This window comes from Electrona antarctica, assembly GCF_951216825.1.
Source record: "Electrona antarctica genome assembly, contig: scaffold_398, whole genome shotgun sequence".
NCBI classification, from domain to species: Eukaryota; Metazoa; Chordata; class Actinopteri; order Myctophiformes; family Myctophidae; genus Electrona; species Electrona antarctica.
In genome coordinates, this window is record NW_027637498.1 from 38132 (window position 1) to 53624 (window position 15493).

At 42.7% G+C, this 15493-nt stretch overlaps 1 protein-coding gene across 1 annotated transcript in view; it reads right to left on the minus strand.

Moving 5' to 3' along the window:
* Window positions 1–1370: 1370 nt before the first annotated feature.
* The window catches only part of mbtps2 (membrane-bound transcription factor peptidase, site 2), a 66746-nt gene continuing 52623 nt past the window's right edge, over window positions 1371–15493 (minus strand). Inside the window, exons 10-11 of the mRNA XM_079531735.1 lie at window positions 9273–9348; window positions 1371–4099 (exon numbers count right to left, since the gene is read on the minus strand). Coding sequence (XP_079387861.1) covers window positions 3877–4099; window positions 9273–9348 — 299 coding nt within the window. The 3' untranslated portion in view covers window positions 1371–3876. The remainder of the gene's footprint in view (window positions 4100–9272; window positions 9349–15493) is intronic.

The following is a 15493-nucleotide window of genomic DNA, read 5'->3' on the forward strand; positions in this document are numbered from 1 at the left end:
CAACAACAAAAAAAGTGTTGTAACCTGTCGTTTTTTTCTACTTTCTAATTCATTGTTTGGCCCAAAACATTGTGTTTATTGTCATGATTTGTCACGACAAGAGTTGTCTTTGTCCGCGGCGTAAACGTCTTTAAATAAATACTTTCTGAAATGTCTATGAGGAAAATGAACGGGGATTTCTTTTCCGGGGTCTCTCGAGGGGGCGGGGCTGCGACGCTCTATATGGTGCACATTCAGTCAAACGATTGCTGGATTCCTACAATGCCCATAATGCTTTAGTGCACTTCCCCTTCTTGTGGAGAGGTATAGACTTGGTCCATCTGCCAAGAGAAACTCCTGGTCACAACCTAAGACGGAGAGTAAAGCCTGGTCACAACCTAAGACAGAGAGTAAAGCCTGGTCACAACCTAAGACAGAGAGTAAAGCCTGGTCACAACCTAAGACAGAGAGTAAAGCCTGGTCACAACCTAAGACAGAGAGTAAAGCCTGGTCACAACCTAAGACAGAGAGTAAAGCCTGGTCACAACCTAAGACAGAGAGTAAAGCCTGGTCACAACCTAAGACAGAGAGTAAAGCCTGGTCACAACCTAAGACAGAGAGAAAAGCCTGGTCACAACCTAAGACAGAGAGTAAAGCCTGGTCACAACCTAAGACAGAGAGTAAAGCCTGGTCACAACCTAAGACAGAGAGTAAAGCCTGGTCACAACCTAAGACAGAGAGTAAAGCCTGGTCACAACCTAAGACAGAGAGTAAAGCCTGGTCACAACCTAAGACAGAGAGAAAAGCCTGGTCACAACCTAAGACAGAGAGAAAAGCCTGGTCACAACCTAAGACAGAGAGTAAAGCCTGGTCACAACCTAAGGCAGAGACGCTATCGGCGGACGTTTTGGCCCGGAACATCCGTCAGATGTATTACCCCCGGAAACAATATTATTCCGACCAATCACAACACTTCATTCACGGAGAATGTGAACTGATTTGTAAAGCGTCAACGTCATTTCCTTGAGCGGTACTTCCACCAAAATCCCGCAACTTCCGCCCAAAATAAATGACAGCGTCTACGGCGTAGGACAGGTCGCCCAGCGTGGTGGAGAGGGGCGAGATGGTTTTGGGGCGACCGTACCTGTTACCTTGAAAAGGTAAGACAGGTCAGATGGTTTTGGGGCGACCGTACCTGTTACCTTGAAGACAAACGGAAAACAGTGGCAAGGGCAAAACGCAACGATAAATACATGCGTCAGTCAATGAGTTAACAAAGTCAACAGCCCACATTTTTTTAATATAGACCTACAAACATACAACCATTTCCAAAACAGTCGATTCATTCCAATCCTTAATTTACAGCTCTGGAAAACAGTTTATTTATTTTTTCTAATTTCAAATCATTTCCAGGAATGTAATTAACGTGCGGTCCAAACATAAATGTAATTAACGTGCGGTCCAAACATAAATGTAATTAACGTGCGGTCCAAACATAAATGTGATTTTTCCTCCCGGGACCCAAAATACAAGCTCACAACGCGGCAACTTCAAACATTTGAATTCCAATTTATGGAATTTCTTAGATTTTTATTTAACTTAATCATGACATTACAAAAAAGACAAAAACAAAACAAAAAACAATCAATTTGTTTTTAATTCATGAAACATTTTTTATATATATAGTTTTAGATATTGTAGTATTTCAAAGAGTCCATGATGTCATGGACACCGGCCTCACTTACTTCCTGGACTACATGTTGTCTCAGTAAGACAGCCCCTCCCCCCTATCCACACGGAGGAGCAGTGCACCAAAAGCATTATGGGAATTGTAGTCCAGTAAAAGGAAGTGAGTCCAGTGTCTGTGACAACATGGACACTGCTAAAATCTAAAATATCTAAAACCACACATATTTACACACATAAAGACCCCCAGGAAAGAGTTCTAAACCTTCTAAACGGCATTAACACTGTGACACCGGCCGGGATTGGTTAACCCATTTTGGGGCGGGAACCCCTTGTGGTGTTAGCATCATGTCATGCTTTAGCTATTGAAAAATAGCAGATCTACAAGCTCATAGCGCGCCACCGAGTGGCGCGCTACGAGCTTGTAGGTCTGCTATTTTTTTTAAATCGAAGAACGACTGACATAGAAACATAGCTTTTTCAGAAAACTGTCAGGATGTAGAAGAACATTTATAGAATCTGATCTCAGGTCAGGATGTAGAAGACATTTTAAACTGTCAGGATGTAGAAGAACATTTTATAGAATCTGATCTCAGGTCAGAATGGGTTAAATACCTTTGGAGCAAAACGCAGAAGTATTTGCGCTTTTGATCCGTGAAAATCCGCCTGAAAACATTCCCATGATTTTGCTATTGAGCCGACACAAAAAAAAAAGCCAGTTCCGTGATCCGGGGTCCACAGACAAAGAGCAAAGCGAGCTATTAAAGGTCGTCCCTACAACAACCCTCGTTCACTTTGCATTGGGCTCAGTTTCCCAGAAGCCCTTGCAGCAAGCCCGGCTGGTTGGTTGATTTCCGGTTACGTCGTCATATTCATGACGCGTCCGCATCGTCACAATGTCCGCGACAAAAGCGGATTTTCATAATAATAAACACATTAAACAAATAGCGGGTGTAGCGTATTACGCGTGGACAGACAATGGAATAAATGTCGTGTTATGCAGTTAAAGTGTTAAATCTGCTATAAGCAATAATATGTCAATTTTAATGACCTTTTTATTTTTTGTGGTATTCAGACAGCCAGCGATGGGTAGAACGCTCCCGACAAATATGTAGTCTCTGTGACACCTCTAGGGGGCGCAACACTGCGTGGAAAGAGGAGTTCTCGGGCAATTATGGGCACTGTATTTTGCCCGTAAACCTCAAGTTTAGCAGCATATACAGTTAATATACGGTAATATACAGGTGTGATGGTACATATACAGTTAATATACGGTAATATACAGGTGTGATGGTACAATTCGGGGAGTTTACCGGAGTTTGTTGGAAAGTTTAAGGGGCGTTTCCTGTAATATATACATCCGTATTCCATGCTTTTTGAGCAGTGCAATCTGCATTCAAAGATGTTCCTAGAAGCTTTGTCATTGGTCTGAAAAAAAAAACCTGGTCGCAATGACTAACCAATCAGGAAGCAGACAGGCAAATCGACCAATGACAAAGCTTCTAGGAACATCTTTGAATGCAGATTGCGCCCCCTAGATGTGTCACAGAGACATTTCTTTGGGGGGAGCGTTCTACCCATTGCTGGCTGTCTGAATACCCCAAAAATAAAGAATGAAAAGGTAATTAAAACCCATTTTGGGCGGTAACCCCTTTTGGTGTTAGCATTATGTTATGCTTTATAGCTATTGAAAAATATCAGATCTACAAGCTCGTAGCGCGCCACTAGCTTGTAGGTCTGCTATTTTTGAAAAGTCGAAGAACATAGCTTTTTCAGAAAACCGTCAGGATGTAGAAGACATTTTTTGAATCTGATCTCAGGTCAAAATGGGTTAAAATGTTGACATATTTTTGCTTATAGCAGCTTCAACACCATTTTGACCTGAGATCAGATTCTATAAAATGTCTTCTACATCCTGGCGGTCAGTCGTTCTTCGATTTTTCAAAAATAGCAGACCTACAAGCTCATAGCGCGCCACTCGGTGGCGCGCTATGAGCTTGTAGATCTGATATTTTTCAATAGCTAAAGCACAACATAATGCTAACACCAAAAGGGGTTCCCGCCCAAAATGGGTTAACAGATATTATGTTTGTGCAAAAAGGGTGAAGTGTCCAGTTTTAGTAATATAAAAAAAGAAGATAGTCCACAGCCCTGTTTACCCGTCGAAGGTCCTTATATGGGCATAGGGGGGAGGGGGGGGAGGGGGCGGTCCTACCGCGCGGTCACCATCCACAGGCCCAGCGCCACATTGGCCGCCAGCAGGCCACTCCCCCCCAGCAGCAGGAAGAAGCCAATGAGCTCGCGGCGCTGCCGGTCGGTCACCACGGTGACCAGCGTGGCCTCCAACAGGGCGGAAAGCATCCACTGGCCGTCCAGTGCGAAGCACGGGACGGAGTTGACCACGGCCAGCGCCCCGGAGAGAGACACCACGTATCTGGAGAGGTCAGGGAGGTCAAGGAGACAGTCCTGGTGGTTTAGGCCGTGACCCCTCTGGGGGGGGTCGCCAAATTATTACTCAGTAATCAGGGGTTCTCAACGTTTTTGGCCGGGGACCCCCGGAAATGCTTTGGCAATGTCTCGGGACCCCCGCCCCGCCCCCTCCCGACCCCCAATATAAATTGACTGCTACAATAACCTTAAACCATTTTGGGCGGGAACCCCTTTTGGTGTTTTAAGCATTGTTATAATTTAGCTATTTAAAAATAGCAGATCTACAAGCTCATAGCGCGCCACCGAGTGGCGCGCTACGAGCTTGTAGGTCTGCTATTTTTGAAAAATCGTGAAAAAATAAATAAAAAACAAAATCTTTTTTTTTTTTTTTTTGAAAATAATTTGGGGACCCCCTAAAATAATTTGGCGACCCCCCGAGGGGTCGCGACCCACGGGTTGAGAACCCCTGGTTTAGGCCAGGGGTTCTTAACCCGTGGGTCGCGACCCCTCTGGGGGGGGGTCGCCAAATTATTTTGGGGGGGGGGGGTCCCCAAATTATTAACAACTGAATGGCTGGAAAGTGGAAATGAAGAGTTTACATAATAGTACACATAGTACATGCATACACCTCCCCTAATGATTATATCTGGTTTCAGTATTTATTTATGGTATATTATTAAGGTTATTGTAGCAGTCAATTCATATTGGGGGTCGGGAGGGGGCGGGGCGGGGCGGGGCGGGGGTCCAGAGACACTGCCAAAGCATCTCCGGGGGTCCCCGGCCAAACACGTTGAGAACCCCTGATTTAGTCGACTGATAGTGACTTTCTTTTTTTTTTTTTTACGTCATTTTTACACACTTTTTTATTAATCTATTCTGGGCGGGAACCCCTTTTGGCGTTTTAAGCATTATGTTATACTATAGCTATTGAAAAATAGCAGATCTACAAGCTCGTAGCGCGGCACCGAGTGGCGCGCTACGAGCTTGTAGGTCTGCTACTTTTGAACATTTGTGAAAATGTGGCACGAATCTTTGAATATATATTCTTTCACAGCGAACGTTTTTAACTCAAATCTTTGCTTCTGGGGGGGGGGGGGGGGGGGTCCCTGGAACTACATATTTTCAGATGGGGGTCGGTGGCCAATTACAGATAATTTTTGGGGGTCCTTGACATGAAATATTGAGCACCACTGATATAGAAACATGAGGTATTTCAGAAAACTCTCAGGATTTAGAAGACATTTTAAAAATTTCGACGTCAGGCCTAAATGGGTTAACCTATTCAGGACGGGAACCCCTTTTGGTGTTTTAAAGCATTATGTTATACTTTAGCTATTGAACAATAGCAGATCTACAAGCTCGTAGCGCGGCACCGAGTGCTCCTTGCTTTTCGCGCATGAAAAAGCGCTAGGACGTGTACACACGACGTCGCAATCAGTCGGTTGGATTAGCTACGACGGCTCCACGTGTCGTAGGGTCTGAATGGGTTAAAACACACTGGAAAAGTCACACAAAAAGGCACCAGTAATAGAAATGTTTATTTTTTCTATCATTGTTTGATAGTTGATTTATTTGTTCTTTGTCGTTTTTTTTTATAGAGCGCTCCTCTTGTCTTCTGGTCTTAAACCCATTCTGGACGGGAACCCCTTTTGGTGTTTTAGGCATTATGTTATACTTTAGCTATTGAAAAATAGCAGATCTACAGGCTCGTAGCGGTGGCCGAACGGTTTGCGGAGCGGTCTTGATACCGGAAGGTCGCCAGACGCCAGTTCGTTTCCCCGGACCGGCACGTTAAAATGACCACCCCTGAAGTGCCCTTGAGCAAGGCATTGAACCACTACCATGAAATGTTCTATGAGCAGGGCCTGGCTGGAAACAAGTATCTGATGCTTAGTCCAGTTACCCTGCAGGGTAAATATAGTAACTTTGCCACCGAGTGGCGCGCTATGAGCTTGTAGGTCTGCTATTTTTGAAAAATCGTAAAAATGCGGCACAAATCTTTGGATATATGTGACTAAATTTGACTGAGGGACTGCCATTGGATTTTTTTGAATTTCCGTGTTTTCATATCATATGAAAGAAGGGAATCATAGCTTCAAATTGACATATTGGTTGTTCAGTTTGACCCACCAGTTTTGGAGATATGGCTTATAGAGTAAAGTCTTGGAGAAAACAACAAGTTGAGAAAACAGGCTTGAAAGGTTCACTTCTGTGGTCTCTAACATTACACCTAGCTACATGTTTAAGCATTTATTTCATATTTACATGTCTTCTGTGGACTCTAACATTACACCTAGCTACATGTTTAAGCATTTATTTCATATTTACATGTCTTCTGTGGTCTCTAACATTACACCTAGCTACATGTTTAAGCATTTATTTCATATTTACATGTCGATTTCAGCTCTGACATTTATTTCAGACATGCTCTAGTATGTGAAGAGTCTGCCTGTGCTATAAACTCATTTTGAAAAAAAAGAAAAAAAAAAGAAAGTTTTTCTTCTCTGGTGAAAAGCTGGAATTTGCGCGATGGCAGTCTCTCAGTCAAATCTGGTCACATATATTCTTTCAGAGCGAACGTTTTTCTTATTTCGACGTCAGGCCTAAATGGGCTAAATTGTTAATACACATCATAATTCATATTGTTAATCATAATTCATATTTTATGCAACGACGTTTCCAAAGAAACTTCAACCTAACGTTTTTCACCGACGACAACGAAACGGAAACTAAAGGAAAACTGCAGATGACTAAAAACAGACTAAATAAATATGTCGTCAACAAATGATAGAAACTAGACTAAAGAGATCCAGTAGGAGTCATTTTACACTTGGTTTGCATGCTGAAAATAGCAGATCTACAAGATCACACACGCACGCACGCACGCACGCACGCACGCACGCACGCACGCACGCACGCACGCACGCACGCACGCACGCACGCACGCACGCACGCACGCACGCACACACACACACACACACACACACACACACACACACACACACACACACACACACACACACACACACACACACACACACACACACACACACACACACACACACACACACACACACACACACACACACACACACACACACACACACACACGTGTGTGTTCTGTTGACATGCATTCAATCCCAAAGCGTAACCTTCTATACGAGACATGCGCGACCTCTAACCTTTCATCTTGACCCCTGCCTGACCTTATAGCCTAGCGTTAATGCTAACCCTGCGCCTAAACATAGAACAACATAGAACAAGATAGCCCTGATTGACGGGAAGGTGCTGGAGAACCAAATGAACCCTTACAGGTCTGTGACTCTGAGAGCCCTTTTCCACCGGTTGTCCAAATGATTGTCAATTTGGGGGTCCCTGACATGAAAACATGTGGGAACTACTGGAATAAAAAAATGAAAAATAAGAGGGTTGAAAACCACTGATTATACCAGTGTAGAACTGAATGGATGTAGTTTAAGGAGTTAAAACACTGATCATACCAGTGTAGAACTGAATGGATGTAGTTTAAGGAGTTAAACCACATCATACCAGTGTAGAACTGAATGGATGTAGTTTATGGAGTTAAACCACTGATCAGTGTAGAACTGAATGGATGTAGTTTAAGGAGTTAAACCACTGATCAGTGTAGAACTGAATGGATGTAGTTTAAGGAGTTAAACCACATCATACCAGGGTAGAACTGAATGGATGTAGTTTAAGGAGTTAAACCACTGATCAGTGTAGAACTGAATGGATGTAGTTTAAGGAGTTAAACCACATCATACCAGTGTAGAACTGAATGGATGTAGTTTAAGGAGTTAAACCACTGATCAGTGTAGAACTGAATGGATGTAGTTTAAGGAGTTAAACCACATCATACCAGTGTAGAACTGAATGGATGTAGTTTAAGGAGTTAAACCACATCATACCAGGGTAGAACTGAATGGATGTAGTTTATGGAGTTAAACCACATCATACCAGGGTAGAACTGAATGGATGTAGTTTATGGAGTTAAACCACATCATACCAGGGTAGAACTGAATGGATGTAGTTTATGGAGTTAAACCACATCATACCAGTGTAGAACTGAATGGATGTAGTTTAAGGAGTTAAACCACATCATACCAGTGTAGAACTGAATGGATGTAGTTTAAGGAGTTAAACCACATCATACCAGTGTAGAACTGAATGGATGTAGTTTAAGGAGTTAAACCACATCATACCAGTGTAGAACTGAATGGATGTAGTTTAAGGAGTTAAAACACTGATCATACCAGTGTAGAACTGAATGGATGTAGTTTAAGGAGTTAAACCACATTATACCAGTGTAGAACTGAATGGATGTAGTTTAAGGAGTTAAACCACATCATACCAGTGTAGAACTGAATGGATGTAGTTTAAGGAGTTAAAACACTGATCATACCAGTGTAGAACTGAATGGATGTAGTTTAAGGAGTTAAACCACTGATCAGTGAACTGAATGGATGTAGTTTAAGGAGTTAAAGCACTGATCATACCAGTGTAGAACTGAATGGATGTAGTTTAAGGAGTTAAAGCACTGATCATACCAGTGTAGAACTGAATGGATAATATATGTTTCAGAGGATGATACAGATGTTTCAGATGTTAACACAACGGTTGCCGGGATTCCTTCAAAATAGGAGCTCTGGGGTGCCGGAAAGACATGGCCGCTTTTACTCTGAACGCCACGACCCGGAAACAATCCGCTCAAAAAAGTTTACTTTACATTGCTAGCTTACATTGCTATCGTTTTAATTTATACGATATATGATCCAAAAAGCGTTCATATTTTGCGGGAGAGACGGATGAGGAGCAGAAAGCGCCAGTATATCGATCCGTTCAACACCACGGAGAGCGCCCTGGATTAGGAGAGACGAGTCATTCTTTCCGCCGCGCTAACGGCTAAGTCAACGGTAAGCTAACACGAGTCTAGAGTGTAGCATACGGTAGCCGAAAGGTGAACTGACAAATAAAAAAAAGGAAACAAATTCAGAATATTGCTCTCTCGCCCGGTAACATTGAGGATGCGCTAGGACGTCTGAGGACGTTGTATGTACCCCTCGGTTCGAGTCCCTATGTCCCTATGTCCCTATGTACAGAATGTGTTAAAACAGATGTTTCAGATGTTAATACAGATGTTTCAGATGTAAGGATACTTGCAGAAGGTCTCCAGGAACACAGGGAGGTCCAGGTGGAGGAACCCAAACCGAGGGATGAAGTTGGTCAGACTCACTGAGGAAACACCACGCACACACACACACACACACGCACGCACGTATGCACACAAACGTATGCACACACACACACGCACGCACGCACAAACGCAAGCAAGCACGCACACACGCAAGCACGCACGTGTGACAGAGAGACAGACAGAAAGTTAGTAAAGTATTAACACATTTAGGCCTGAGGCCGATTCTAAAAATAAATAAACACCTTCTAAAACCTAACCTAAGGTTTTCCTCGAAACCTTCCAATTCTTATTAAAAACATAATAATACTAATATTCATGAAAGTTGCTGTTTGAGACACAGAGGAGGCTCCCGGCATGAGAGGCACAACAACACATGTTAATATCTGTATAATTGGTTCAACTGTAAACGGTAGTTTAGGGAATTATGAATGCATTTCACCCTGCAGTGGAAAATGAGTCATTGTTTTGGGTGAAGTGGTCCTTTAAAGAGGGATATGATTGCTGAAACAGGGACATGTTTTTTCTGTCAGGATTATTTTAGTCTCACAGCCTTTTTTTTAACACTAGTTGCTTCTCATTTAGTCGACTAAAACACTCTGAGCCTGTTCTGACATTTCTGCTTTTTTTTTTAACCCATTGTAGACCTAACAAAAAAAGTCTTCTAAATCCTGACAGTTTTCTGAAAAGAAATATCATGAAGTGGTTCAAACTACTTCATGTCAGACCCCCAAATATCATGAAGTGGTTCAAACTACTTCATGTCTGGACCCCCAAATATCATGAAGTGGTTCAAACTACTTCATGTCAGACCCCCAAAGATCATGAAGTGGTTCAAACTACTTCATGTCAAGGACCCCCAAAGATCATGAAGTGGTTCAAACTACTTCATGTCAAGGACCCCCAAATATCATGAAGTGGTTCAAACTACTTCATGTCAGACCCCCAAATATCATGAAGTGGTTCTCAAACTACTTCATGTCAGACCCCCAAATATCATGAAGTGGTTCAAACTACTTCATGTCAGACCCCCAAATATCATGAAGTGGTTCAAACTACTTCATGTCAGACCCCCAAATATCATGAAGTGGTTCAAACTACTTCATGTCAGACCCCCAAATATCATGAAGTGGTTCAAACTACTCCATGTCAGACCCCCAAATATCATGAAGTGGTTCAAACTACTTCATGTCAGACCCCCAAATATCATGAAGTGGTTCAAACTACTTCATGTCAGACCCCCAAATATCATGAAGTGGTTCAAACTACTCCATGTCAGACCCCCAAATATCATGAAGTGGTTCAAACTACTTCATGTCAGACCCCCAAATATCATGAAGTGGTTCAAACTACTTCATGTCAGACCCCCAAATATCATGAAGTGGTTCAAACTACTTCATGTCAAGGACCCCCAAATATCATGAAGTGGTTCAAACTACTTCATGTCAGACCCCCAAATATCATGAAGTGGTTCAAACTACTTCATGTCAAGGACCCCCAAATATCATGAAGTGGTTCAAACTACTTCATGTCAAGGACCCCAAAGATCATGAAGTGGTTCAAACTACTTCATGTCAAGGACCCCCAAATATCATGAAGTGGTTCAAACTACTTCATGTCAAGGACCCCCAAAGATGATATATAGCCAGTGTTGTTCAAGTTACTTTTAAAAAGTAAAGAGTTATAGTTATAGTTACTTATCTAAAAAAGTAACTTTTTTTAGATAAGTTACTTTACTTTACTTTATGAAAGTAACTTTTCAAGTTACTTTACTTTACTTTAAAAAATAATAATATAAAAAACGATTTAAAAGAAGGTTTTTTGTTCTGTCGCACAGTAAGAGAAAAGACAACTCCCTCCTAACATTATGAAATGTAGTGGAACAATAAAACATGTTCAGAAAGTTTGACAGGCATCTTTATTGTAGCCTCAAAATAATAATAAAATACAAAATGAGTCCATATAGGCCTATCTGCAGTGGTAGAGAGATATTCTAATTCATCAAATGTATTTTTGAGCTCATCTTCCATTTTAGAATATTCACTGTTCAGGTATTTGGAAAATGTATTTCTGCACATTGGCCCTGCTTTCACTAGTATTTTGCTGACCAGTGCTCTGAAAGGAACAGACTCCACCGTTGAGGGGAAGCATTTCCTCAACAATATACCTGGCAAGTGGCAATCATTTTGTCAAGTTGACTCTTGGTGACATGCCTCTGTGGCGATTTAAAATCGATCTTTGTCTGTTTTGGTGATGTGAGGCAGCCTAGCTCATGGACTGATTTAAGATGCTTTCTTAGATTTGCATTGTGGACAATGCTTTCTGTCCGCCACATAATTAGCATTTTCACCTCAATGTTTTTCTGGGGGGGAGAGGGCAGCCCTATCACTGTGCCCGGGGAGGTAGCATGCAACGGTGTGCAAGGCTAACGCACGGCTAACGTCAGGCACTGTGCTGCGCAGGAGGGACGCAGCAGTAATAATAAAGGAAGTACGGGGAATCGAATCACACACAGCGGGGACACTCCATGGCATGTTAAAACATTTCCTTGACCCGCAAGTACTCAAATAATGCTTGTATTTCCAACCCACAAAGCATCCGATCTCGCTGTCATCCGCATTTGCCATTGTAGCGTGTGGTAATAATGTTCGTTCAACCGCCGTTTTCTGTGTATGCGTTACGAGGGTTTGTGTGTCTGAGTTTAGAACTGTTTACCACAGCCATACGAAAGACCCGCCTTACTCTGTCAGACTGTCTCTGATTGGCTTACCCTGAAATCTGTCCCTACGTTAGCCAATCAATGACCTCTTATGCGACGTGCTTTGTTCATCATGTTAGAGTGGTCTCAGAGGCTAGTATGAGAGCACAGTGTCAACAGAGTACAACACAGAGAGGCTCTGAGAGCACACTGTCAACAGAGTAGAGCACAGAGAGGCTCTGAGAGCACACTGTCAACAGAGTACAACACAGAGAGCATAGACATATATACATAGACGCCCCTTCCGGCTCTGAGGAACGTGTCACCATTGAAGGCACTATTTTCCCGACATTCCTTGCAAAGCATTAGCGGAAGCAAAGCGGAAGCTTGTCAAGCTTCCGCGTGCGTAACATAAGTCCCGGAAAAGACGCGCTGTGATTGGCCAGTAGTCACTTGAGTGACAGCGAGAGACATGGAGGGGTCACATGTGTGACGTCACATGGGCAGCGACGCAGTCGCCTTCAGCAAATGCCTTCAGCACTTCTAAATAAGAAAGCTGCGGAGAACTGTTGCTTTGTGTTCACTCTTTAATGTTTTCTGTTAGTAATCTAATCCCCCCTGGCTCTGATGTTGTATTGTTAATAACTTTGTTGTTTGTGTTTGTTTGTTTTTTTGTCTTGTTTTGTATTGTAATGTATATTGTCATGACTGTTATAAAGATTTGTTAAAAAAAAAAAAACAACCCTTCAGCACTGCACTTCCGCCTTCATTGGGATACACGTCGCTCCAATGAACTGCAGCGGCAAATGAGGCATCTATTTCTTAATATCTATGACAGAGAGTGCTCTCTCAGCACAGAGACGAGACGCGCCTGTATGACAGACAGACTCACGGGCACGGCGCTGCATGGGGAGACTTTTCACTCGGATCACATAAGTTAACATAACGCTATAACGCGGGTAACGCTCGCACAATAACTATAAGGCCGTTATGGAATGGGGAAATGTAAAGCGTTAGGTTACAAGTTACTGCAAAAAGTAGCGCCGTTAGGTAACGTAACGTGATGTAAGGGCGTTAGTTACAACACTGTATATAACTGGCCGCCGACCCCCATCTGAAGATATGCTGTTCCAGGGACCCCCCCCCCCCAAATAAAAAAAAAAAGCAAAGATTTGAGCTAGAAACGTTCGCTGTGAAAGAATATTTGCACAGAAATGTCACGATTTCTCAAAGAAAATAGCAGATCTACAAGCTCGTAGCGCGGCACTCTGTGCAGCGCTACGAGCTCGTAGATCTGCTATTTTCTTTTTTTCCCCCAATAGCTAAAGTATAACATAATGCTTAAACCACCAAAAAGGGGGGGTTCCCATCCTGAAAGGGTTAAATAGCTGGCAAACGTCCCATGGAGTGGAACGCCTAAAAACCCCCCAGAAAAAAACAATAATTCTAAAAGGGAGGATACTCTGTGTTGCACAATCACGACTTTGCAACGTTTCACCACAACTCAAAATATACTGTAGTGTTTTGTTCACAAACCTGAGCTCTACTCAGACAATATGTGGCTCTGTGTGACACAGAGACATGTTCAGGAGAGGAGAAACACTGATTATGAATAAGACTCTTCACATACTAGAGCATGTCTGGAATAAGACTCTTCACATACTAGAGCATGTCTGGAATAAGACTCTTCACATCCTAGAGCATGTCTGGAATAAGACTCTTCACATACTAGAGCATGTCTGGAATAAGACTCTTCACATACTAGAGCATGTCTGGAATAAGACTCTTCACATCCTAGAGCATGTCTGGAATAAGACTCTTCACTAGAGCATGTCTGGAATAAGACTCTTCACTAGAGCATGTCTGGAATAAGACTCTTCACTAGAGCATGTCTGGAATAAGACTCTTCACTAGAGCATGTCTGGAATAAGACTCTTCACTAGAGCATGTCTGGAATAAGACTCTTCACATACTAGAGCATGTCTGGAATAAGACTCTTCACATACTAGAGCATGTCTGGAATAAGACTCTTCACATACTAGAGCATGTCTGGAATAAGACTCTTCACATACTAGAGCATGTCTGGAATAAGACTCTTCACATACTAGAGCATGTCTGGAATAAGACTCTTCACATACTAGAGCATGTCTGGAATAAGACTCTTCACATACTAGAGCATGTCTGGAATAAGACTCTTCACATACTAGAGCATGTCTGGAATAAGACTCTTCACATACTAGAGCATGTCTGGAATAAGACTCTTCACATACTAGAGCATGTCTGGAATAAGACTCTTCACATACTAGAGCATGTCTGGAATAAGACTCTTCACATACTAGAGCATGTCTGGAATAAGACTCTTCACATACTAGAGCATGTCTGGAATAAGACTCTTCACATACTAGAGCATGTCTGGAATAAGACTCTTCACATACTAGAGCATGTCTGGAATAAGACTCTTCACATACTAGAGCATGTCTGGAATAAGACTCTTCACATCCTAGAGCATGTCTGGAATAAGACTCTTCACATACTAGAGCATGTCTGGAATAAGACTCTTCACATCCTAGAGCATGTCTGGAATAAGACTCTTCACATACTAGAGCATGTCTGGAATAAGACTCTTCACATCCTAGAGCATGTCTGGAATAAATGTCAGAGCTGAAATCGACATGTTGCCTGGTTGAGTCACCATTATAAGGAGATGTGCCCATAATTAACACCTTGAGCGCCCGGACCTATTTAATCCATAAAATAAAATGTGCCCATCATTTATAGCGCTGTGAATGTCTGTGTAGCAGCTAACAATAGCCACACCACTCTAGAGTCGATCGACAACAACGGGAGGTAAGAATAAATCTATCGCGACTAGCGACTGGACCGCGGAGCGCCGTCTAACACAGGATCTTTTTTCATAATTAGACGATGATTTAGATCTAGATCGCGAATTATGAACGTTTTAAGATTTTCGTTTTCGTCCGCTAAACAGGCAGGGAACATTTTCAATGACGTGTCACTGTTGTGCAATACCGAGGATTGTGCAACAAGCGCTCCTAGGCTGTGGAGCGATGCGATCGGTTTTGATATCATTAATCTCCGTCCTATTTATCAATCTCCGTCTCGGGCAACTGACCGTGAACTTGAACTTGACGGTGATCTCCGTCTGGGGCCATGAGTTTAATATGAAAGGTTAATTTCCCCCCCCCACACCCATATCCCCCTCCCAACACAAAGTGGTCCCCAGGTAGATTCTCCCTGGTTCATAATCAGCCTTGGATATAAATAAATATATTTATATCTATATAAATGCACCATTTACTGATGGCAGAGGAAACCATGCAAGGCACCAACCAGCACATCAGGGGTTCAGAGTCTTGCTCAAGGACACTTCGACACTGACTCTGGGGGGGGAGCCCACAGGGATCGAACCGGTTGCCATCCGGCCACTCTACCGCTGAGCCAGATAGCGCAGCAGCAGGAATACACAC